The 23,368-nt window shown below is 36.5% G+C and overlaps 5 protein-coding genes across 6 annotated transcripts; 2 read left to right on the top strand and 3 right to left on the bottom strand.

The window, feature by feature from the left end:
• Window positions 1–388: 388 nt before the first annotated feature.
• LOC125216514 (rac-like GTP-binding protein RHO1) lies at window positions 389–3,264 on the bottom strand. 2 transcript variants are annotated; one of them, XM_048118249.1, is made up of 9 exons: window positions 3,186–3,264; window positions 2,898–3,064; window positions 2,431–2,518; window positions 2,185–2,294; window positions 2,002–2,065; window positions 1,192–1,256; window positions 1,013–1,078; window positions 811–924; window positions 389–730 (listed from the first exon to the last, which is right to left on the bottom strand). In XM_048118249.1, the coding sequence occupies exons 2-8, from the start codon at window positions 3,000–3,002 to the stop codon at window positions 823–825; spliced, it is 600 nt and encodes a 199-aa protein (XP_047974206.1). In that variant the 5' UTR covers window positions 3,003–3,064; window positions 3,186–3,264; the 3' UTR covers window positions 389–730; window positions 811–822. The 2 variants fall into 2 exon arrangements, with proteins under 2 accessions (XP_047974206.1, XP_047974207.1); XM_048118250.1 differs by having other exon boundaries at window positions 3,206–3,242.
• Window positions 3,265–7,916: 4,652 nt separating this feature from the next.
• LOC125210520 lies at window positions 7,917–8,857 on the top strand. Its single transcript, XM_048110063.1, has 2 exons — window positions 7,917–8,255; window positions 8,297–8,857. Exons 1-2 carry the CDS (start codon window positions 7,917–7,919, stop codon window positions 8,855–8,857), a joined length of 900 nt encoding a protein of 299 aa, XP_047966020.1.
• Window positions 8,858–10,901: 2,044 nt separating this feature from the next.
• Window positions 10,902–13,029, top strand: LOC125216513 (L10-interacting MYB domain-containing protein-like). The gene is made up of 3 exons (XM_048118248.1): window positions 10,902–11,010; window positions 11,825–12,184; window positions 12,465–13,029. Exons 2-3 carry the CDS (start codon window positions 11,825–11,827, stop codon window positions 12,957–12,959), a joined length of 855 nt encoding a protein of 284 aa, XP_047974205.1. The 5' UTR covers window positions 10,902–11,010; the 3' UTR covers window positions 12,960–13,029.
• Window positions 13,030–13,670: 641 nt separating this feature from the next.
• On the bottom strand, window positions 13,671–16,563 carry LOC125216512 (protein ALTERED PHOSPHATE STARVATION RESPONSE 1-like). Its single transcript, XM_048118247.1, has 5 exons — window positions 16,465–16,563; window positions 15,448–16,117; window positions 15,173–15,375; window positions 14,841–15,064; window positions 13,671–14,655 (listed from the first exon to the last, which is right to left on the bottom strand). Exons 1-5 carry the CDS (start codon window positions 16,477–16,479, stop codon window positions 13,884–13,886), a joined length of 1,884 nt encoding a protein of 627 aa, XP_047974204.1. The 5' UTR covers window positions 16,480–16,563; the 3' UTR covers window positions 13,671–13,883.
• A 4,745-nt stretch (window positions 16,564–21,308) lies between these two features.
• Window positions 21,309–22,984, bottom strand: LOC125211030 (protein POLLENLESS 3-LIKE 2-like). Its single transcript, XM_048110703.1, is given in 3 exon segments — window positions 21,309–22,110; window positions 22,231–22,386; window positions 22,488–22,984. Coding segments are annotated over 3 exon segments (1,134 nt in total). The 5' UTR covers window positions 22,860–22,984; the 3' UTR covers window positions 21,309–21,504.
• Window positions 22,985–23,368: the final 384 nt, after the last annotated feature.

Genomic DNA, 23,368 nt, shown 5'->3' with positions numbered 1-23,368 from the left:
AATATTCATCAATTGATATGCGGTGAAAGTAACATGTTTATGGTAGTTTACTTATCTAACCAGAGTCAGATATATTTTTTTTATATAGCCATAGGAGTAAAGTGTACGATATATGCTACAAATTCCATTCACCAAGATAATTTCATTAATTCATTTTGAGGATTTTATTCCAATATGATTTTTTAGTTTATTCCTTTCCTAGTGACAAAAAGCAGAATGAAAATGAAACATGCCTAAAAGGTGATGGCCAAGTTCAATGGTACGGATTCTTCATTCCTCAGAGTTGAAATGTTTTGAAGAGGAAAACTGAAAATCTTGGTAAAATCAAATATAGAAACAGAAAATGGTACATGAGTAGTAAGTACTAACGTGATAATTAAGCCAACAATTTAAGAAAGAAAAAAAAACATGATCCAATAACTAAAATTGCCCAGGTAGTTGAGCTCCACCACTTTTGAGTGGTGCGCATGTCACACAATTGCATCAAAAGTGATTTTACAAAAGGGATATGTCTGTTTCTAAAAAAAAAAAAATCAAGTCAAAGATAGAATGTAAGGACCTTTATTAATGAATGAAAGAAAAGAACAAATTAAAACAGGGTAGGCCTAAAAGTGTTGAGGTAACACTTTGGATATCAAAAAGCACAAAGCACAGATTTGATCTACTCATACTCCATACAGGTCGCGTGCTTTGATGGAAGGGGCATGCAAGGGCACTCTTGGTTCTCTTCCTGAGGCAAAAAAAATGGAAAAACGATATGACGGGGCAGGGAGGAGCGTGAAAGACAGATTGGTGGTCATATCAATTCACCTAATATGCTTATCACAATATAGAACAAGCCTTTTGAGCCTTTCCCTTCTTCTTCTTCGTCTTCGGTGGTTGGAGCACAACTTTAATGGCAGCATCAAAAACTTGTTTGACATTCTGCGTGAAAGCATATCAAGAACACTATATTTCGAAACAGTACAGGAAAATTTAGGTCAATGCAGTGAAAAATAGAGTAAATCAAAACCTCTTGGGTCTTTGAACTGCATTCGACGTAAGAAGGAGACGCAATCAACTTTCTCAGCTCTTCCCCCTGGATATTTGAGAAGTCACATTATGTTTGGTAATAGATGGAAATTCACAAAAGCATTGGGCCCCTCCACCCCTATAATATAACTGAGGATAACAAATGTGCATAAATTTCACCTGTGCTGCAGTGATTGGTACAGAACCTGGATGGTCGACAAAAAATTGCTGGTCATCTCGAAGATCTGAATCCATGTTAATGATCCAGTGATCAGAAAAATACTTTATATGACATATTTACAAGATACTATATTTCTTTATATCCACATATCAGGATGTTAAGAGACAATCTTAATAGTGGATATACATCAATTACCAGACAAGTTCCTTCCCGTTCGATGTCCTTGATTATCCAACTTTATGACATAAATAAACATTGTATACATAGGCAGGATCAGAGAAATAATCATTTAAAAGGCTAAGATCTTAACCCAGAATAAGAAAGTAGGTGATGAAAGCATAAATAGCAACTAGTTACAACTTCCCCTCAGTGTATACAAGATGTTTCTAACAAGAGTCACATAAAGAAACATTTAACAGTAAGATCTACACTTGGAAACAGAAGCCTAAAGGTATGGGGTAATGTGATATTTTAATACATACTACATAGATATAAAAACAAAGCTAAAATATGATATAGTTGCTAACAAGTAAACCAAGAAGCCAAAAGCTAAAATGATGGTTAATCACTTCTCAGCTATCAGCCTATCACCACACTGCCAAGTAAATCTTTAATGTGGATACTCTACTTGTAGGATGGACATAAAATGGAAAGAACAAAGCAAACACAAATTCTTGCTAAAATTGATATTGAAAGTTGTAGCAGAGAGGAAATTTGGACGTCATGAAATCACTATCCTTCATATTTTGTTTTTGACACTGTTATAAGTGGGAGGAAGTGTAATATAAAAAATTAATCAGAAACCTTACCTAGTTTTGTGCCAACAAGAATGATGGGGACGCCAGGGGCATAATGCTTCAATTCAGGAATCCACTGGAAAAAGAATGAAAATGCAAACAACCTTAGAAAAGAATACAGTCTTGTTGGGCAAATTAAAATAAAGGAAAGTTATCAGAGCTGGACAAAACTCATGAGAGCAGCCAAATCCTTACCTTCTTGGAAACATTTTCATAGCTGGCCTTGCTTATGAGTGAAAATGCCAAAATAAAAACATCAGCTCCACGATAACTCAATGGTCTTAATCTATTATAGTCCTCCTGTCCTGTTCCAGGAAAAAAAGTGTATGTCAATTGTCAACAACTGAATATACATTACACATACGAATACTAATGCCAGCACATATGCCTGCAATGTTAAAAGTAGAGGTGTGCCAATCACTGAATTCTACTAGTATTTACCAGCAGTATCCCAGAGGCCTAGGTTAACGGTAGCACCATTAACGACAACATTTGCACTGAAATTATCAAATACAGTAGGCACATAATCCTGTAGCATTCATTCAAGAAATGTGTTAAAAACGTTAAAAATACTGTGTGAACGAACAACTGAGAATAGTATAACATCATAATACACTGGATATTCCAACAATTTAATCGCATCCACAATAAAAGTTGCAGTAGATAGGCAATAAGGACCGAGTACGTATGCAGACCAAACCATATTAACTCTACAATTTATAATCTGCATAACAAAACTAACAAATCTTCAAAAGCACCATTGAAATTGGACATGCTGATTTATTTCCTCATCATAACTAGGGGCAAGAAAAAGGATAATACTATAGATGTGAATATTTGTATTGTTTGAATGAATTTGGGCAGCAAATAAATAATGATGAAGAAAGTAAATTGATTGAAATGCAGACCGTGGGGAAGGTGTTGCTGGTGTAGGAAATCAATAGACATGTCTTCCCGACGGCGCCGTCACCGACCGTGACGCACTTTATGAATTTAGAAGCGGCGGCGCTCATTATTCTTCGAGAAATTGATCAGCGATGGTGAATGAGAATGATCAAGCACATAATTGAGAACCCTAGAAAAATGAAATCAAATCAAAGCATAAAGCATTAAAATTGGGGGGAGGTTTGCATGGGAAAAGAAGAGAAAATTGGGGATCGAGAGAAATAGGAAATGAATCGAAGGGGAGAGATTACTGTAATCGAGAATGGAGTACCCGGAATAATCTCTGCCCCACAACCACAACTATTTTATATTAGTAACATTACCTTCATCATTCATACTCCACTGCCTAATATCATAACATCATCATGGTTAAATACTCACTCCCTCCCATAAAAATATGTGTACGTTCCATTTTTGTGTGTCTTATAAATAAATAGGCATTCCATTTTTTGAAAGTTATCTAAATATATTACACAAATACATTAAGTTACTTATAATTTCTTTCACTATCAAACACTAATAATAATATTAGTCATACTATCCACTAACAATACTTTAACTATCATTATATCATCTCTCTCTTACTTTATCAATTTTATCTTAATTCTCGTGTCATATCATCCGCTCATTTTTTATGCGATGGAGGGAGTAAATAGCAGTACTATTATTTTTTACTTATTTTTATTATTTATCTTAATTTACATATAATTCACATTTTAGAGCATTTACACTGGCGTGGGGTGAAGCAACGACATATTCTGGACCGGGGAAGGGGCATCGTGACGGACATCGAGAGGAGCGCGGCGCGCCACAGGGAAATGGGTACTAGTTTTTGCTGGGGTTTGGTGCCCCTTGCATAGCGGAAGACTTGTACAAAATAAATAAATCAGATAAGGATCTATTTGACCGATTATGCAATTAATCAATTCACATGTTAAACAGATAATTGCATGCTATAACACAAATAATTCATACTTAGAAAAAGTAAATCCTAAAATATGAATTCTACGGTTTAGAGTTACCGATTTTGATTCTCCAAAGAATCGTCGATTTCTCGCGCCTTCTCTACGTGATAATCTTCAATACTAGACCACTGATCTTCTGACGAGTTCCCGAACTGTATCAAGATATCAGGGTGAGCTGATCTTACCAAAATAAGAGGACTTGAATAAAGAAGACAGACCTTTCTCACGGAGGAGAGCTGAAAAACTCACGGATGAGAAAATTAGAAAATTTCGTCCTCCTTAAAAAAGAGAAGGGACAAAAATTTCAAAAGAAAAATAATTGTATTTTTTTTTGTCTCATTTATTCTCCTATTTATATTAAATTCTCAGTCATAGATCTATAGAAGGTTTTGTATATGGCCTCATCCAATTAGCTTTTTACTAATTACATTGAACCCACAATTTAATATAAGCTTATATTGAAATATTACGAGCAGCCACTACAGAAGTAATATTGCACCGCCCATCCAAATCCGAAATTACAAGCAATACGGGTTGTTTTGTTTGTTGTTTATTTCCCACGCTTAAAAATATAAATATCCATTAATTAATTAATGTCTGCAATTGTTTAATTAATTAACATCTTATTAATTCCAAGAGTGAACTTAGCAAAAAACACTTATTTATTATTCATTGAATAATTAAACTCCAACTGGCCAGTTTTCGAATAATAAAACCATGTTCAAGCTCCTCTTAAGGACATTATCAAACGAGGCTCATCTTGCACATGATTCAACATAATAGCAATCCTAGCACCGCTAGATATTAATCACCACTATTCAATATATCAGTATTATTGGGTTGCGAAAAACCCACACTATTTGATAAGTCAGAGTAGTGCATAACCAATACCGTATGCTCAATGCTAACGTATGTAGATTAAGAAAGTTATTTATCAAGACCTAGTCTTTCAGTAGATAGCATAAAGACACATCTTGTTGTTAGATCCATTCAGTGTTATACCACATCAACTTCATCTTATTTCAGAAAGGCTTAGAAATAATCGGACTGACATTGCAACCTTTCATGATAGGTAGTGTAAGCCTATCTGGGTTGTGAAATTCTTCTTTTTCTTTTGCAAAGCATTGCGTAGAACCGACTGTATTACCTTAAAGTGGACGACGCACACAACCAGTCTACTAAGCAAAAGACTTAGACTTTGTTTGCTTCTTATACATTTAAATGTTTATAAAAACATCTTATAAATGCACAAGCAAACACAATGTAATAATATACTGATCTTATTCGTGCGATACTGCTCGAATTAAATTGAATCGGGTTAAAAATGGATTGTAGAGTTTTTCGTATACAAGCAAGATTCTATTCGCGCGAACTTGCTCGAAACATGCTTTTCATAATACCAAACCTAACAGTTTTCAGAGGATGGGTCGGATATTTTCAATTTTTGTTTTATATTTTCAATTTTAAATTCTATAAATACACTTCATTCTACTTCATTCTACTTCATTCTTCATCAAACACATGTATCTTACAAAATTTCTCTCTCTAAAATACATAGATGTGGGGCCGAATTAAATGCTCTTCTTCATCATGCCATGGAATTGATCAAATGTGTCATGCCTGCAATTGCTGAAGAAATTGGACAAGAAGCGACTCTAACGCAATAAATTTTTAATGTTTTAATGATGTGGTTTTGTGTTATACTCCCTCCGTCCGACATTAGGAATCCCGGTTGAGTTGAATGCGGATTATAAGAAATGTTTGAGTGTATAATAATTGGAGTGTGTGATAATGGAACGTGAGACCCATTTGCATTATTATTTGCTTTATTCTTTAAATGTGTTTTTACTTGTGCTCTTTAGTATTTTATTTTATATATTTTTATTTCACTTTTTATGGAAATATATAACCGGGACTCCTAATGCCGGACAGATGAAAATGGTCAACTGAAACTGTTAGGTTTGGTATACTGAAAAGCATGTTTCGAGCAAGTTTCGCTCAAATAGAATCTTGCCTGTATTGGATAGTGGTGATTAATATCTAGCGGTGCTAGGATTGCTATTATATTGAATCGTGCGAAAGGTGAGTATTGTTTGATAATGTCCTCAATAGGAGCGTGAAACAAGGTTTTATTATTCGGAACCTAGCTAGTTGGAGTTTGATCACTCTATGAATAATAAATAAGCATTTCATGCTAAGTCCACTCTTGGAATTAATAAGAAATTAATTAATTAAGTCCATAGCAGAAATTAATTAATTAATGGACATTTTTATCTTAAGCGCGGGAAATGAAAGTTAAAACGTAAACTCGGATTACTTATAATTTCGGATTTGGATGGGGAGAGTTCAATATTACTTCTGTAGTGGCTACTCGTAATATTCCAATTAAAGCTTATATTAAATTGTGGGTTCAATTTAATTAGTAAATAGTAAATTGGATGAGCCCATATTCAAAACCTTCCATAGATCTCTGTCTTGACCCAAAAGAAACTTAATATAAATAGGAGAATAAAGGAGACATAAATCATAATTATTATTGCTCAAAAAATTTCGTCCCCCTCTATATAGAGAGGAGTTCGAATTTCTCTCCTCTTAGGAGTAGGATTTCTTCTATCTTCTTTATTTAAGTCCTAGTATTCCGGTGAGATCAGCCCACACTGATATTGGAGTAAAGTTCGGGAACCAGAGAGCAGATCCGTGGTCTAGTATTCAAAGCATCACGTGGAGAAGTCGCTAGTCATCATCAATTATTTGGAAAATTAATAAGGTATTATTTCTGCTCCGTAGAAAAGTTTGCTTTAGGTTTCTTTATACTTAAAGCATGATTAATTCAAGTTATGAGCATGATACATATGAGAATTACGCGAATAGATTTTGTTTAAATAATCTGCTAAATAGATCTGATTGTTATATGATTTATTTGTTCGATTAATTGTTAAATTATGAAACTCGAATGCGCTTCCGCGGCCAGTTCCATCACATTGGGCATATAAATCCAAAATTAAATTTTACTTCACCCTAATATACTAAATTAAACCAAACGATTTGTGAAATTTAAAGTAGTACAGTGCTAGAAATGTTTATCTTTTTCGGCCGTTTTAATCGATGGAGGCGGCGCAATTGTGAAGAAAAAAGCCTTTTATATGGTTATAAGTTATGTTAATTATTCATTATGTTTAATTAGTTATCAGTGTCATTTATTTTAGTAAGTGTATGTGTATAGTTAAATTATTTGGGCTGTCGATTTTTTGAGTAGCGATTTTGTTTAGTATTTTGGCTCAGAATAATTTATTCGGCTCAAAGGCAAAAAGTAATGTGAATGGGCTAGTTCATATTGATTTACTTGTGTTGTAGTAGTAATTTTACAAATTCTGTCCAGATTCCTTTGGCCCATTAATTTTAAAAATTAAAAATTACAATATTTGCTAATATAATTATATTTATTTTTATAGCTCTGTATATTTAAATATGTTTAATTATTTTATTTATATTAATAATAAATTTTATAATTATATTTAGTTTTATAGCTCTTGATAATCTCGTAATTATAAGTGATGGTGTTAGTGAGCAACAAGTTTGTGTAATTTGAGTGAGAGCAATTCCGGTTCGTCGAGATTGGATCATGATGGAGGTATTTATGCACTTATCCGTTTTTTTACTAATTTATCTTCTAAAATTTATAAATTTACCTTTGTAGTTGTTTAATTAGGTGTTACTCCATTATTTAGAGCATCCACAATGGATGCCCGATCTCACGTCCTATCGCCCGAGATCGGACTCGGGTATGATCGGACATCCATTGCAGGTCTTGGGCGTGCCTGAGGACGACCGAGAGTTCGGTCGCCCATTGCAGGGGCGCGCCCGATCACGCGTTGGCCCGATCAACGCGTTTTTGAATTTTTTTTTCTTTTTCAATTCTATAAATATACCTTAATTTCACTAATTTTTCACACATCTCTCACACATCTCTCTCAACTCTCTCTCCATTGCAATATCTCTTTCACTCACTTTTCCAAAATGTTTCCCGGGGAAGATATTGGTCGGTCTATGGAACGCGCAATGTTTGCTTTCGGGAACCAGATTCTCGCCGGTATTCGTGCAATAAAAGAGCAAGAGCAAGCCGAACAGCAGGCCCAAGAGCAGGTCCCGAGTCCCATCCGTCGAGGGACATCCGTCCGTCGAGAGCATGTCCTAGCTCATCAACGTCTGTTCGAGGACTACTTCGCCGAACATCCCCTGGGGCGCGCCAGTTTTTCGCAGACGGTTCAGGATGCGGCGAGAGCTGTTTCTCCAGATTGTTTCTCCAGACTGTACACGAGTACTTCTAGCAACGGGAAGATGCGGCCCGCAGAAAGGGTCCATCCCCGCTGACGAAGTGCACTGTTGCGCTTCGTCAGTTGGCATACGGCACTACGGCGGACATGTTCGACGAGTATCTTCACGTCGGGGATACAACTGGCTGGGAGTGTCTGGTAAAATTTTGTGCGGGCATTATTGACGCCTTCGGCGCCACATATTTGCGCAAGCCGAATGCCCAAGACTGCCAGAACCTGCTGCAGATGCACGAAACAGTGCACGGCTTTCTTGGAATGTTAGGGAGTATTGATTGTATGCACTGGGAGTGGAAGGATTGTCCTGCAGCGTGGAGAGGCCAATTCACCAGTGGGTATAAGGGTACCCAACCGACGATGATCCTTGAAGCAATCGTTGACCATAGTCTTTGGATTTGGCATGCTCACTTTGGCGTGACGGGGTCCAACAACGACATCAATGTGCTGAACTCCTCCGGTCTCTTCATCGAGCAATGCAATGGCAACGGTCCGGTTATCAGCTTCACTGCCAACGGACGACGGCATCATGTGGGGTGCGAGGAGAGAGTTTTTTGCGGCAAAGCAGGAGTCTGCACTGGAAAGACGTGGAGCGAGGATTCGGTGTGCTTCAAGCGCGTTGGGGAATAGTGAAAGGTCCGGCTCGTTCCTGGTACATGCATCATATCGCCAATGTCATGTACGAGTGCATCATCTTGCACAACATGATTATTTACGATGAAGGTGGTGCAGCTAGCGAGTGGTCCGACGATGAAGCCGGTCCGAGCGCAGGTCATGCAGCCCCGCCGATCGTTCGAGGTTTACCCTATGGAGTCACCGAGAGATTGCAAGCTCAGGAGAGCATGCGCAACCAACAAGCTCATCTTGATCTCATGAACGACATGATTGAAGAAGTTTGGACACGTAGTGGTCGTTGAAATTGTACCTCTTTAGTTGTAGCTTTTTAAAAAAAAAATTAAGTAATGTATGTTTTTTTGCTATTTCTTTAATTAGAAGTATAATTTTGCTATTTATAATTGGTAAACATAAAAAAATATAATTAAAATTGAATGAGAAATGGATAATAGATAGGGCATCCACTAGGGCTCCACCATTGCAGAAAGATAGGGCATGCTGACGTGGCAACCACTAGGCTTCTCACTAGGACATCCATTGTGGATGCTCTTACTACTCCATCTGTTCCATAGTAATAGAGTCATTTTTCCATTTTGGTACGTTCTATAATAATAAAGTCATTTTTTTTTTTTAAAGTCAACACATTTTTCCACACCTACTTTACTCTCTCTTACTTTTTTCTCTCTTCATCTCTCTACCTTTTTCATTTTCCACTTTATTCTCCATTTACTTAACTCACCTAACACAATTTTTCTTAGTCTCCGTGTCGAAAAGAAATACCTTTATTACTATGGAACGGAGGGAGTACATGTTTTACTTTTATGGTCCATGTAATTATACCACATTTTTAGTTATTAAGGTTAAAAATTTGTTGATAATTGATTTTGTGAAAGGATTTACTACACATTATATTTAAATTTTCAGTTTGTTTTGATTGTTTATTACTTTCAACTTTTGTTAAAAACATTGTTTTTATGTTTAATAGATTTTTAAAAATTTTTATCCATTTATTTCTATTTACATATTTATCTTTTCTTAACATGTTCAAATTTTGGTGCATTATTTTGGTACGAGGAATGTTTGGGCAAATCATATAAGGCTAAGATTCCGAAATATTAGTTTTTTGTACGAATGGGAATATTTAGATTCCTAATATGATATTTCCTTCTGAAGTTCTGCGAAAGTTGATGTTCTCTAAAAATGTGAAAAGCAATTACTATTTGAAAAATATCCGGTTATAAAATTCAATCTTTGGATTTACATCAATGGGCCGAAAGGTTGATAACTACCATTCTCCTCCTCCTCTCTTACTTACCCATTTTATCTCAACTCTCGTGTCATGTTAATTGTCCATATTTTTATGAGGCGAAGGGAGTAGTTTAAATGGAGAAAAAATAAAGTAATAGATAGAATAATATAGAGAAGATTCTTCTCTTATTATTTTTGTAATTTACTATTTCTTCATTTTTAAAACAAGTGTAGAAAATGAAACGCCTCTATTAACATGAAACGGAGAGAATGGGGAGAGTACCTTTTATGTAGTTCAAAGCATTTGAAAGTTGCTGATTTTGGGAGGACTTTCATTTAAATAATTTATTAAGTGAACATTCGGTTGAAAAGTTTTATGACAAATTTTAAAATAAACAAGTTTGTGTAGAAGAAAACGAATTTTTAATAGTTGAGTCATTTTACCATTTCGGGAAGTTTCTTCATAGTTGAGTCGTTTCTTTATATGGTAACTTTTTCCTCTCTTTTACTTTACTCTCTCTTACTTTATTCTCTCTACTTTATTCACTTTATACTTTATTCTCTCTACCTTTTCCTCTCTCTTACTTTTTTATCTATTTATTTAACACACCCAACATTCATTTCTAAAACTCCGTGCCGAAAAGTTTCGCCTCAACTATGAAGAAACGGAGGGAGTAATATAAATATGATTGAAATTTCAAATACATTTTGCATTAATCTCATAATCAAGACATTAAAAATGAGGATAATAAGCACATAGAAATATTGATGGGAAGTGTAAAGTACAAATACGTAAAAGTAAAGGGGGTCAATATGGATTAGTCAAAAAAACAACAGAGAATAAATTGAGCAAAAAAACCCCAATCAAGAAAAAGAGAGGTTTTCTCCAATTGTGTCGTAAAATTCTCACATTCACAAAGGTAAACAAAATTCTCACTTTTTTGTGTTATGATTCTTAATTTAGTTTTTATTTCTCATATGTTACCATTTGAATCAGTTTTTGCTTGATTTTTTGTATTTCGAGAATGAAAGGTCTGCATTTAAAAAAAAAAAAATTCTTACTGATGAATTTGGACTCGAGTTGCTAGAATTTGGTTGGATTCTGCAGCAAAATTTGAATTTACCTTCCTTTTGTTTTCCTATTTATCCGAACATTGTAGTCTCAATTTCATGGCGAGCTAAATCAGGTGTTTATTGTGTCATTTTTCTTTCGAATTGCTTTACAATTAGTTAAAATTTCGTACTATTCCCTCCGTCCCTGAAAAGTATGAACACATATTATAATGTATAATTGGTAAAGTAAGAATTAGAGGGAAATGGGTAGTGTGAGTAGTGTTAGTGAAGAGTGCACTCCATATCAGTAGCAGTGTGGTGTAATGGTATAAGTTGTAAATAAAATGGTAGAAGTTGTAAATAAAATGATGTTTAGGCATAATGTGTTGTTTAACTATTCCAAAATTAAAAAGTTTATATTTTTCAGAACGGACTAATAAGGAAATAGTTTATACTTTTGAGGGATGGAGAGAGTAGTAAACTGAGTCACATTTTCAGAATTGTAGTCGTTTTTTCATACTAGAATCATATGCTGAGTTCTGGCGATGAAGGAAACGAATTGCTTTTAGGTCATGGGCCTTTTTTAGCTTCTTGTTATTGTCGTTTGTATTTGGGATGTTCTTGAATTGAGATGTTGTGTTTGCCTCGTGTTTCATATTTGGTATTATGGCAAACTGTTAGATGTCTGGCTGCACAACTCGTTCGAAGAAAGCTCAAGAGGTGCAGCAGCCGGAGAATCAGTTGCGTGCTAAGTGGACAGCATCGTTGACAAAGGCCTTGGTAGAGTTGATGGTAGAGGAGATTCACAAGGGAAATAAATCAAGCAGATCCTTTAGTAAGAAAGGGTGGAAATTCATTTGTGATAACTTCCGCATTCAAACCGGTTATTGGTGGGATAATGAGCAACTAAAGAGTCGTTATGTTGCCCTAAGAAAGCAGTATGTTACTGTAGCTTTGCTACTCGATCAACCTGATTTTCAGTGGGATGAGGCAACAGGTGCAATCATGGCTTCGAATGAAGCATGGGACGGATACATCAAGGTCTCTACTTTTCCCGTGTGTGTGTTTATTTCAATGCTTATCCGTTGTGGTTGCACCTTCTCACTTTACATCATTTACAGATTTTCAGCTTGATCAATGCATAATTAGGTACCTGAAAAAATAAAATGTGTGTTTTACGTGCTAGTGAATCATGTATGGTTTCTAAAGGCGTGATTTTTCGTTTGTATGTAGTTTCTAAACATCTGTATTTCTCTTGAGCATTGTGTATCTAATATGATAGTAATTCCAATGGAAATCTCAGTAAAAATATTGTCATCAGGAACATCCCGATGCTGAGATGCTGAGATCAACCGGCTGCTCGATATACAATCATCTGAGAACAATATTTGCAGAGCCAGATACAAACGGTGCACAAAATGGATCGGCCACAGACGATCAAGGAATATCCATGTTTCCAGAACATGCGGCTGTGAAAGAGGAGGAACTCTCACCGTCAGAGTCAGATAAGTACATGGATATGGCAAGCCGCAAGAGGGGCCGGAGAGGGTTAGAGGATGCTATTGCAAGAGGGATAATGGAGATGGCTGGCGCGGCAAAGCTTAGGGCGGAAGCCTTGAAAACGTTTCACAGCAAGTTCTCAATCACCGACTGCGTTAAGGCACTCGATGAATTGCAAGGCGTCAGTGAACAGGTTTATCTAGCTGCTTTAGATCTGTTCAGCAATCGGAATGCAAGGGAGACTTTTTTAACTCTGAAAGTCGACAAACGCTTGATTTGGTTGCAAAGGAAGTGTTTGGTATGTTCTTTCCCATAGAAGTTTGTAAGTTAGTTTTGTGTGTATATTTTCTTTGGAAATCAATCGAACTCTCCTATGTTCTTTTGGATGACTAATTGTTTACTCAAATGCTCAATCAATATTTTAAACTACTACTTCCTTCTCTCCTGAAAAATATGAACATTTGGTTCGCCACGAATTTTAATGTATAATTGGTAAAGTAAAAGAGATTGAGATAAATGATAGTATAAATAGTGTTAGTGGATAGTGGACTCTACATCATTAGTGTAGTGTAATGTTATAAGTTGTACCCCCTCCGTCTCTCTTTAGGAGTCTCGATTCACCATTTTAATATGTCCGCCATTAGAGTCCCGTTTCACTTTTACTATAAATGGTAGGTAGACCACACTTTCCATTAACTATCCACTCATATTTTATTATAAAACTAATATATAAAAATGAGTTATACATTCCATTATATTTTCTTACCTACTTTTCTTAACATTTCTTAAAATCCATGGGGAACTTAAATAAGAGTCCTAATGTTGGACAGATAGAGTAAATAAAATGATGTGTAGGGATAATGTGTTGTTTAACTATTCTAAAATTAAAAAGTTCATACTTTTTAGCAAACGAAGGGAGTATCATTTTCAAAACGAGTGCGGAAAATAAGCAACTCGCTTATCTTGAGACAAAAGGAGTACTTACTACTTTGATTGAAGGTCGGAAATGCTCATAAGTATCAGGTTATAATCCTAAATTCAAAATTCTCATAAACATGAAGGACAAAATACAGGTACAATCAAGGTGAAAACACCAGATTCTACAACTGAATCTAAACCAGATATTTAAAAACTCAACCTAAATACTACCACAAGCAAACAATAATTACACAAGCTAAAAACCGTTTTAAGCACTAAGACAAAATGTGATTGCAGAGTCAGGGTCAGCATATTATTACTTTCAAGGTAATATCATCTTCACATTGTGCAGATGACCACTGCTCTTGGTCTGGTTGTTCACGGACTCAAAAGCTTGCGTGCACACATTGGCAAAACCCGTCATTGCCTGAAAAACATGGGGCAAACCCATCTGCAGGTTGTTCATGGTCATCGCCCTGGTCACGCTGATCGACTTCTCATACTTGGCCTTCTCATCCTCTGCCTTGGACCTCAAGGCCTCCACCTTGGCTCTTTTCTCTCGCACGGGATCCTTGCTTGTATCACCGTAGGTTTGTGACGGCCCGTGCTTGCTCTCCAATGACCGGAGCTCGCCTGCCTTCTTCTCAAGCTCCTTGAACACCGACTCTGACCTCCTTTTCTGTTTTTGTTCTTCCGCTTGCTGCACTACAATTGCATGGATGACTGATAGGAAACTCTTGATTCCCTCGGATGCCACCTTGTCAGGAGCGTTGTTGATTGCGAGCTGCCATTCTTCACAGAGCGAGTAAATGGCGGAGTCTTGCTTCGTTTTGTTGATGGGATTGTTACCTACTTGGAAGAGGCTGAGACGGAGCCAGCCTGTCAATGACTGAATATATTCGCGTTGAGCTTTGATGAGGCTACAGAAGGAGAGGTGCCACTGCTGAGCTTCGAGCTCGAGCTGAAGCGTTGATTGCCGATGGATTTCAGAAGTGGGCTCCACTGAAGGGATGCAGTTGAGGTATTTGAGCTGCTGGACTATATGTGTTTGTACCTGGTGGAATTCATACATGCTTCTCCACATGCCCATGAACCTACAACAAGGTGATGATTATAATTTATAACACACTGAAAATTCATGTGGTGTTTATAACTATCCAACATTCTTTCAATCATTAAAAATAACCAGAAAGCTAGTGAATAACAGATGAAAATAAACAGATGGTAGCACAAAAGTTTCCCCTAGATACTTGTTCAAGGCGCGACGGAGAGAAATTACCCCTTAACGAGCTGAAGAAGTTGAGGATGAAGCTCTGATTCCCTCAATTTGATAATCTCGATGGAGGTAGTCTCAATCGCTTGCACAGCAACTGTCATCTGCGATTCCAACTTCTCGACTTCCTTTTTAGCCTTCTCAGTCTTGATATAATCAGCATTCTTCATCTCTAGCTTCCTGAGAGCTGCTACTCTTTTCTCATGCTCTAGTTTCAAAGACTCGGCATTCTACAATGTCGAAAGCAAATCAAGGATACCAAAACAAATGGATTAACAAAGGCACTGAAAGAGCATAGAGCATAATAGTCAACAAAATCAAACTAGTTAATTGAATACCTTAACCTCCAGGAAGAGTTTCTTCTCCCACGCGTATAACCTCTCAACCGTTGAACAATGAGTGGCATTTCCATTGGGAGCAAGATGAACCGTGTTTCCGATAGGATCCTCGCAGAACTTTCCAAATGCATTCCATTTTGCACTGCCCGAACCCCAACTCCAGTGTAGTGGACTCAAACTCTTCCCAAATCCATTGTCCTTACCTGCAAACAAAACAACATGAAAACTATGCAAATAAAAAATTTAAACATATTCACAAATAGTGTCGTAATTACCGAGCGAGGATTGGCGATTAAAATTGGAAACTGGGACTTCCAACAATGCGGAGAGTGGGCCACCAGCATTGGCAGCTTGCAAAAAGTAGTCATCAAGCTCCTTAATGATCTCAACCAGGTCTTTACCCTTGGTCGACACCACCACCGCTAGCTCGCTGCTGGCGGTGGTGGTGGCAGTGGCTGTGGTAGCAGAAGGCGGGGCAGCCCTGGTGATGATGGGGGTGACGGGCGCCTCGGAGGCAGTGGCGGTCGTGGTCTCCCACTCCTCCTCCTCGTCCTCCGACCGCCTGGTGGTCGTCGGCATAAAGGGGTCCCAGAAATCCCAGGTGGACGCGGGCGGAGGTGGAGGAGGAGGCGGCGGGCGGATGGCTGAGGAGGGGGTGGTGGTGGTCCACGACATAGGGCTGAATGGAGGAGGGAGTGGGTTGTTAGGAAGCTGCTGTGGGGGCGGGGGGAGGGGGTTGTGGTGGTGGAGGCTGGTTTCCGCCGTGGCGAATTGAAGAAGAGCGGAGCCGTTGTTGCGGAGAGACCTTATGTACATGCTGTGGGCGGCGGCAAAGGCATGCCTCGCCTTCACAAACTGCTTCATGTATCTCTTTCTAGCCTTACATCTCGACACCATTTCCTCCCTCTCTAACCTTGAATACCAACAACCCATTTTTCCCTCTCTCTATTGTGTGTGTGACAAATTCAATGCAAATTTAATTTAATTGGAATTTGCACATACGTTCCTTCAATCTCCTTCGATCCAAGTTAGAGGAATTTGCACAAGAAAATTCAAATATAGAGGAAAAAGCTTAAATGCTTTGGCTAAGTACTGCACTTTCTTTGCTCTGAACACACAAATAATCTTAGATACTACTTTAAATCTAGTGAGAGAAAGAGCAGACACAGGGAATTAGAGATTCAGTGCAAAATCTTGAGCTGCAAAATATAAATTCAGATTCACGAATCGATCAATTCAAATAATTAATCGCACAATCGACAAAGAAAAAGCAGCAGAAGGAAGAAGGAGACCTGTAGGAAGAGCATTTCTCGGCCAATCCATCGCCATTTTTGAGAGAGAGATCAGTGAAGGTTGAAGGTGAGAGGAAGAAGACAGTGTATATCAATACAAAAAGGTTGATGTTGGCAAACTGTATTTAATTTTATTTACTCACTTTATATTTCATTCCTATTTATTTTATGTGTTTGGCTATAATGCCCTCGGAATCTGTTATTTTACCAACATTCTCCGTTTTATTTTAATTTTTTATTTAATGCTTGTTCGTATTAATGCTATTATAATTGAATTAATGTATGAAAAACTAGTTCTAGTTTCAAAGAACAAATCTACTACTAATACTTTCAGAAAAAAATGAGCAAGGGTAATTTGGAAAATATAAAATTATAACGGGCCATATACACTTATTTTTGAAGTGAAAAATTCAAAATGGAGGGAGGTGGAAGGGTGATTTTATTTGTTACCGCATTTTCAGTCTAATGTAACATATAAACAGTAAAAAAAGTTAAAATCACAATAAAAGACAAAATTAAAAGATTTTTCAAAAGGCGTAATAATTATACTAGTAATAATCTCTGGCGACAGATTTAATTTAATTGTACCTGATTAGGATCTAACCATTGAATTTTATTTTTATGCTTAACGGGAAAATACTTTTTAAATTTGTTTGTTTCCAGATTGTAATAAATGTCTCACGAATCCCACTACGTTGTTTTGATTGTATAATATGCTTCGAGTAACAAAAGCTACAATATGGTAAAACGAGTTTTGATTGTATAATATGCTTTGGTAACAAAAGGTACAATATGGTAGTAAAACATTAACTCCATCCGTCTCAACATTACTCCACTCGCCTTAATATAAGCGAGTCATATTTCTTTTTAGAATGACACACTGTAAGTGAGTCATTATCATTTTCCTTTTCAGCAAAAAATTTTTTTTTTCTTATTTTATTCCCCACCTACTTTGTTATCTCTTTACTTTTCTACTTATTGTACTTTACTCTATAAATATAAATTCCTTCTATTATGTGCTTAAAAGATGTGTTTCCTTATGTAGTACTACTAAAAAAGTGATGAAATTAGTGAAAAATCAAACAAAAATAGAACTACAACTCACATGCATGATCAAAAATTATTTGCTGCATAGTAGACTAGTAGTAGTAGTACTTTTCAAATGTGTGGTGTGGGTAAATTTAAATTATAAACGATTATTGTTTACAGACACTATGATTGCTCAATCTCTCAAAAAAAAAACATATGGTACTTTTTTAAATTATTCATCTATTATTTCCTAATTACTACTACTCATTAGGGGTGGGTCGATACGATCGTATCGAAAACGTTGTATCGTGTATCGAAAATATCGATATGAAAGAATTTCATATCGTTATCGTATCGAAAGTTTCGATATATCGAACTTTCAATATAAAAAAATTTCATATCGTTATCGTATCGATATTTCGATATATCGTACCGAAATTCGATATATCGTTAAATATCGATATATATCGAAAATTTTGATATATATCGATATATATCGAAAATAAAATATCGATATATATATATATATCGTATTTTCGATATAAAACGATATATCGCGATATAAGGAAATTCATATCGTTGTCGTATCGAAAACTTACGATATTACGATATATCGAAAATTCGATAATTTTCCGATATTTTTCGATACGATACGAACGATATATCATTTTTTCGGTATTTTTCCCCAGCCCTACTACTCATAGTGTTATTTGTCATGCACATTCAATTTTCCGATTATGCTATTAAGGATCAAATTGATTTTTTTTATTCTATTTACAGGAAAACACATTATTATTTGTTTAGATAGTTTACGAAATTAACCATAGTCCAGAAACACTAGTATGTTTTCCAAGTGTTAAATTGTACATTTTGCAGAAAAGAACATCACTATTTAGTTTGAGCATTAAAGGAATTTGCGTATTACCTATATTGCGTAGGTAAAACCGTAAAAATATAATGTTGCAGAAAATATGCTAATTAAGAGCGTTACACATACACTACATCATGTAGGCGGATTTCATGACAACAAAATTTAATAATCTAGAGTTTTAAAATCCGAATCTCTTAGGATGAAAATTATTTTAATAAGTCGAAAATTATTTTGAAAAACTTGTAAACTGTATAAAACCAAGTTGATACAAACCCCAAATATCAGGTTAAATGATTATAGATAATGTTTAAAATATGTAGTCCAAAATACTTGTCAGACGCAGGTCAATTTATAAAACCAAATTTAATTTCAATAAATTATGGAGCACAATCAAAACATAGAAATGTAGTGATATTTGGTTTAACAAAAAGGTAATTAAAGCATCAGAAAATAATTATAAGTAAATTGTTTGGTGTAAAGAGTGGAATCGCACTCTCTCTGACACAAAATATAACAATCAAAATTCACTGTCACTCACCTCATCTTTTTCGGACAGAACTGCCGTCACATATGAATAATACATGTAATGTGAGGTGAGTTGCATAGGGTCATAGATAATAAAGCCAGGCGGGCGAGGGCTCGGGCTCCGGCACGGGCACGGGCTCGCACACCCTAATGTCCATGTACCTAGTCGCCACGATGGCGGACCTCTCAAAAATGAATCCTGACCAAGTTGCAGCCCATATGGCCGGAATTGAGTATATGAGCGCTCAACTTGGTATAGTTGTACCGCCGACTTCGGGGATGATGATTCGCCGGCGGAGTAGTTTTTTTATTTTTTAGGATTTTAAATTATGTACTTTTTTTATTTTTTAGGATTTTAAATTATGTATTTTTTTCTATTTTTTAGGCTTTTTTTAAGTTGTAATATTTATTTTATTTTAATGAAGTGTGTTTTTATTAATTGAATTTGTTGGAATTAAAAATAAAAATGAAATTGAATGAATAGTTAAGAGATGGTTAAGAGATGGAGGGTTGCAGGTGTTGTCTCTTAGTTAAGAGATGAGCTGAAAAGTACAGTGGGGCCCATGAATAGTTAAGAGATGAGACGGTTAAGAGACGGATAAGAGATAGCGTTGCGGATGGCCTAAGTAGAGAAAAAAGAATAGTTGAATAGAGTATTATTTTAATGAGTTAAGGGGAGAAAGATTTATTTCTAAATATAAAAAATGGATATCTTGAATTGGACAAACTAAAAAATGACTTCTTAAATAAGACGAAGAGAGTAATATCTCAAGTTTTAACAATTTTAACAATTATGATAATTTTTTAACTTCTCAATTTAATACCGTACTAGTATCAATCACAGATATATTCTGAGATAAGTACTAATTATTTATGCAAAAACAAATCGTAAAGGATTCTGGCATAATTTGATAAACCTAGAATTTGAAAAAAAATTGGTTAAAAGATCGATATTTAACCATTAATTCCGCTATATGAATTGCATTGTTGTGTGTCAGAAGAAGCAGCCGAAAATATTACTTCCTCCGTTCCAGATAATTCGACCCAGTATTCTATTTCGGACCATCCCACATAATTTGTCCCACTTCATTTTTACTATTTTTGATAGTGGACCACATATTCCACTAACTCATTCATACTCACATTTTATTATAAAACTAATCCTTTAAAAGTAGGACCCTCATCCCACCAACTTTTTCAACTCACTTTCCATTAGATTTCTTAAAACCCGTGCCGGATCAAAGTGTCCCGAATTATCTGGGACTGAGGGAGTATCACACACTAATAATATTTACTTTGTTTTATTAAAATAGGTTGTATTTCCTTTTTCGTCTGTCTCATACAAATAGTCTATATCTATTTATAACAACTTTTTTTTTTCATCTTTTTTTACTTTATCATTTACGAGACTCACCATCGACTACATAATTTCGACCATTTTTTCTCATTTTCTCTTACTTTACCAATTATGTATTAAAATTTGTGTCAATGCTAAATGGTCTATTTTAGGGCTGACAATTTTTGACCCGACACAGAGTTAACCCGACACGAACACGCACGTTTGGGATTTGGGTCCTTATAGGGTCGACCCAATAAGAACCCAAAAATTTTGGGTTGGGTTGGGTTGGGTCGGGTTAGGGTTATCCGTTAAGAAAAAAAATTATTTTGATTAATTGAAATAATATATTAAACTTTAATTTTATTTATTTTTATTAATTAAAAAAATATTATACTTTAATTTTATTAGAAAAAATATGATTAATACTATTATTAATTATTTTTTATGATAAAAAATATTACTGCATACTTAAATTTTATTAAAAATAAGTATTTTAACTTTATTATTTAAATTTAATTTTAATATGCTTTAATTTTATTATTTGGATTTAAGGAATAATTATTTGGCGACCCTATCCGCACAATTTGTCAGTCCTATTTCTATGGGACGAAGTAATAACATGATAATTATTCCTTAAATTTCGTTTGGTTGTAATCCCTTGTCCCATAAATTAAAAGATTTCTATTATAGGAAAAAAAATTCTCTACTTGACTCTAATTTTATCAACTGTGAATTAAAATCAACATCATTTAATTTTTCAAGGACCCAATATAAATATAGAAAAAAGAATACTACTTTGATTAGATCTGCCCAAGGTTTACCGAACCGGCGGTTAAACGCCGTAAACGCCGGTTACGCTTTTGAATCGAAACCGTGAAAATTTACCCGAACCGAAACCGTCGATTTTTAAAATGTGGTTCGGTTCAAGTTCAAAAATTTTATGTCGGAACCTTCGGTACCAAACCATAACCACAAAAAACTGTGAAACTAAACCAGAACTGCAAAAAAATCGTAAAAAGCTGTCGAAAAACCGTCCGTTGGCACATGTAACATACAAGTGGATTTTAACTACGATGAATATATTAGAAGATAATTTTATTCGCTTGTGGTACGGGAAATACCATGGAGAAGGAGAACAAGTTCATCTCTAACCCCATAAATTAACATTTTAAATTGGAACTCTAACTATAAATAAAATTGGATTAGCGTAAGTTATCTGTTAAAAATCCGTGGTTTTGGACTGCAGTTGAAGGATGGCGTTATATCCTGAAACACCTTAAGCCTCTTCTCCACTCTCTTCTTCTTCTTCAACACATCTCCCTCTCCTCCCAACACCGCCGCCATTAACGCATCTCCGATCTCCATTCTCCTTCTCGTTGCCGGATCTGCTCCTCTTCGCCGAGTAGAACGGCTGCGCGCCGATGTTTAGATTCAACAACACACTGTTATTATTATTAGCACTATTCTTCCGATTAATTACGATGTTGCCGCTATTGACATTCTCATCCGGCGTGGCGCGGCTCTCCCTGCACGGCTGAGGCTGCCAGATCGCGGAGGAGCCTAAGAAGGCGTCGAAGAGCTTGCTCTGCTCCACGCGATCGACGCCGCATTGCGTCATCTTCTCCGATTCGAGATCGGTGAGCATCTGCTGAGCTCTCTCGTAGGCCTTGAGGTGCGAATCGACGCCCCTGGGGCCGTCCGCCACCGCCGGCTTCACCCGGCGCAGCGTGCCCTTGGCCTCGCCGATTCTGCCCTGCTTCATCAGGCAGATCCCGAGATTACACATCTTGTTGTTGTCCGGCGCCAGCACAAGCACTCGCCGATACGCCTCCTCCGCTTCGATGTAGTTGTTCTGCTGCATCAACGCCCACCCTAAGTTCCCCTGCACCATCGATGAATTATAATTGGGGATTTATGAACCCTAATTTTTACAATTGGGGATTTCTGAACCCTAATTTGATTCTATTTAATTTAATTAAGCGCGAGAGTGTGTGTGTTTTACCAGTAGTCGCGTGGCCTCTTGCTCGACGGAAACTTGGAATTTCTTCCCCTGCGATCGGGCGGTTTTGGTGCGCTTGCCGTTGAAGGCCATGCCTTGCTGGATGAGGAACAGCTTGCGCCTCAGAAGCGCCACTTGGTCGTCCAATCTCCCACATCTCTGCAAATAATTTAAAAAACGGTTATGAATATTGTTACGGACTCAATGTCCCGTCAATTGTGGAAACAAGTTCTCTTGTTTGGTCGGTATCAATAACGAACCTTGTAGAGGTCTAATAAGATGTTGTCGAGGGATTCCTGGGCGTGATCGGAGCAACGGACGCGCAGTGATTTGATAGCTTCAATGGCTTCTTGAGACCTATTTTGCTGCTTCATGACAATGGCCATGTCTTTGAGGGCGCTATCGACTCAGTCGCCCGCGTTAATGGCGGCCCAGAAGAGAGGTATGGCCCTCTCCGGATCCTTGTCGATGAGTTGAACGTTTTTGGCACGGACGTAGGGGGTGTCGCCGACAGGGACCTTGTGGGTGACGTGGAAGGTCTCGGAACGAGTGAGGAGGGGCTTGGCCGGAGACAAGGGAGCTGATTTTGCTGGCCTGAAACCGGGCGGCCCATTCCACATTTCTTTCATCATCTTTTCCGCACACACACTACACACCACAAGAGTGACAGAGAGATGAAGGAAGGGAGGAGAGGGTGTACTTTAGACGGTCTTCTGAAGGAATTTTCGAAATTCCGACCGTTGGAGTTTACCGTTTGTGTAAACTAGCCGTTGCGCCCAGATATGAACGGGGAAGGTGAATAAGAAATGATACATATATATAAAATTATATACTCGAAATATAATTTATGTGGAAATTCTTATACAATCATTTTCAATCACAAATACATTCGTATAAGAAAATGATACTAGCAATCATCAGCCTAGATACATATAATTTGAAAGGAAAAAATAGCAAATATCCCAATTCACAATATCTTTTAAAATTTAATAATTTTTCATGACAATAGATATAATTTAATATAGTTAAAAAATGATTTATCGTCTAAAATAACATGACATTAAAATTTAGAAAATGACAAAATTAGAGTAATTCACAAATAATTTCATTTTGATTAAAATTGTTCATTGTGGAAAAAGTT

This window comes from Salvia hispanica, chromosome 3, assembly GCF_023119035.1.
Source record: "Salvia hispanica cultivar TCC Black 2014 chromosome 3, UniMelb_Shisp_WGS_1.0, whole genome shotgun sequence".
In the NCBI taxonomy this organism is placed as follows: Eukaryota; Viridiplantae; Streptophyta; class Magnoliopsida; order Lamiales; family Lamiaceae; genus Salvia; species Salvia hispanica.
Note: the sequence above shows the minus strand (reverse complement) of the source record. Positions and strands in the feature narration are given on the sequence as shown.

Coding starts and splice junctions, on each gene's coding strand:
- LOC125216514 (XM_048118249.1), bottom strand. CDS start 3,002: ATGAGCGCCGCCGCTTCTAAATTCATAAAGTGCGTCACGGTCGGTGAC. Junction 2,295..2,430: donor AGGCCTCTGGGATACTGCTG/GTAAATACTAGT, acceptor TTCCTGGAACAG/GACAGGAGGACTATAATAGA. Junction 2,066..2,184: donor ATGAAAATGTTTCCAAGAAG/GTAAGGATTTGG, acceptor TTCTTTTTCCAG/TGGATTCCTGAATTGAAGCA.
- LOC125210520 (XM_048110063.1), top strand. CDS start 7,917: ATGTTTCCCGGGGAAGATATTGGTCGGTCTATGGAACGCGCAATGTTT. Junction 8,256..8,296: donor AGATGCGGCCCGCAGAAAGG/GTCCATCCCCGC, acceptor GCGCTTCGTCAG/TTGGCATACGGCACTACGGC.
- LOC125216513 (XM_048118248.1), top strand. CDS start 11,825: ATGTCTGGCTGCACAACTCGTTCGAAGAAAGCTCAAGAGGTGCAGCAG. Junction 12,185..12,464: donor CATGGGACGGATACATCAAG/GTCTCTACTTTT, acceptor TATTGTCATCAG/GAACATCCCGATGCTGAGAT.
- LOC125216512 (XM_048118247.1), bottom strand. Junction 15,065..15,172: donor AACTCTTCCTGGAGGTTAAG/GTATTCAATTAA, acceptor TCGACATTGTAG/AATGCCGAGTCTTTGAAACT. Junction 14,656..14,840: donor CTTCTTCAGCTCGTTAAGGG/GTAATTTCTCTC, acceptor ACCTTGTTGTAG/GTTCATGGGCATGTGGAGAA.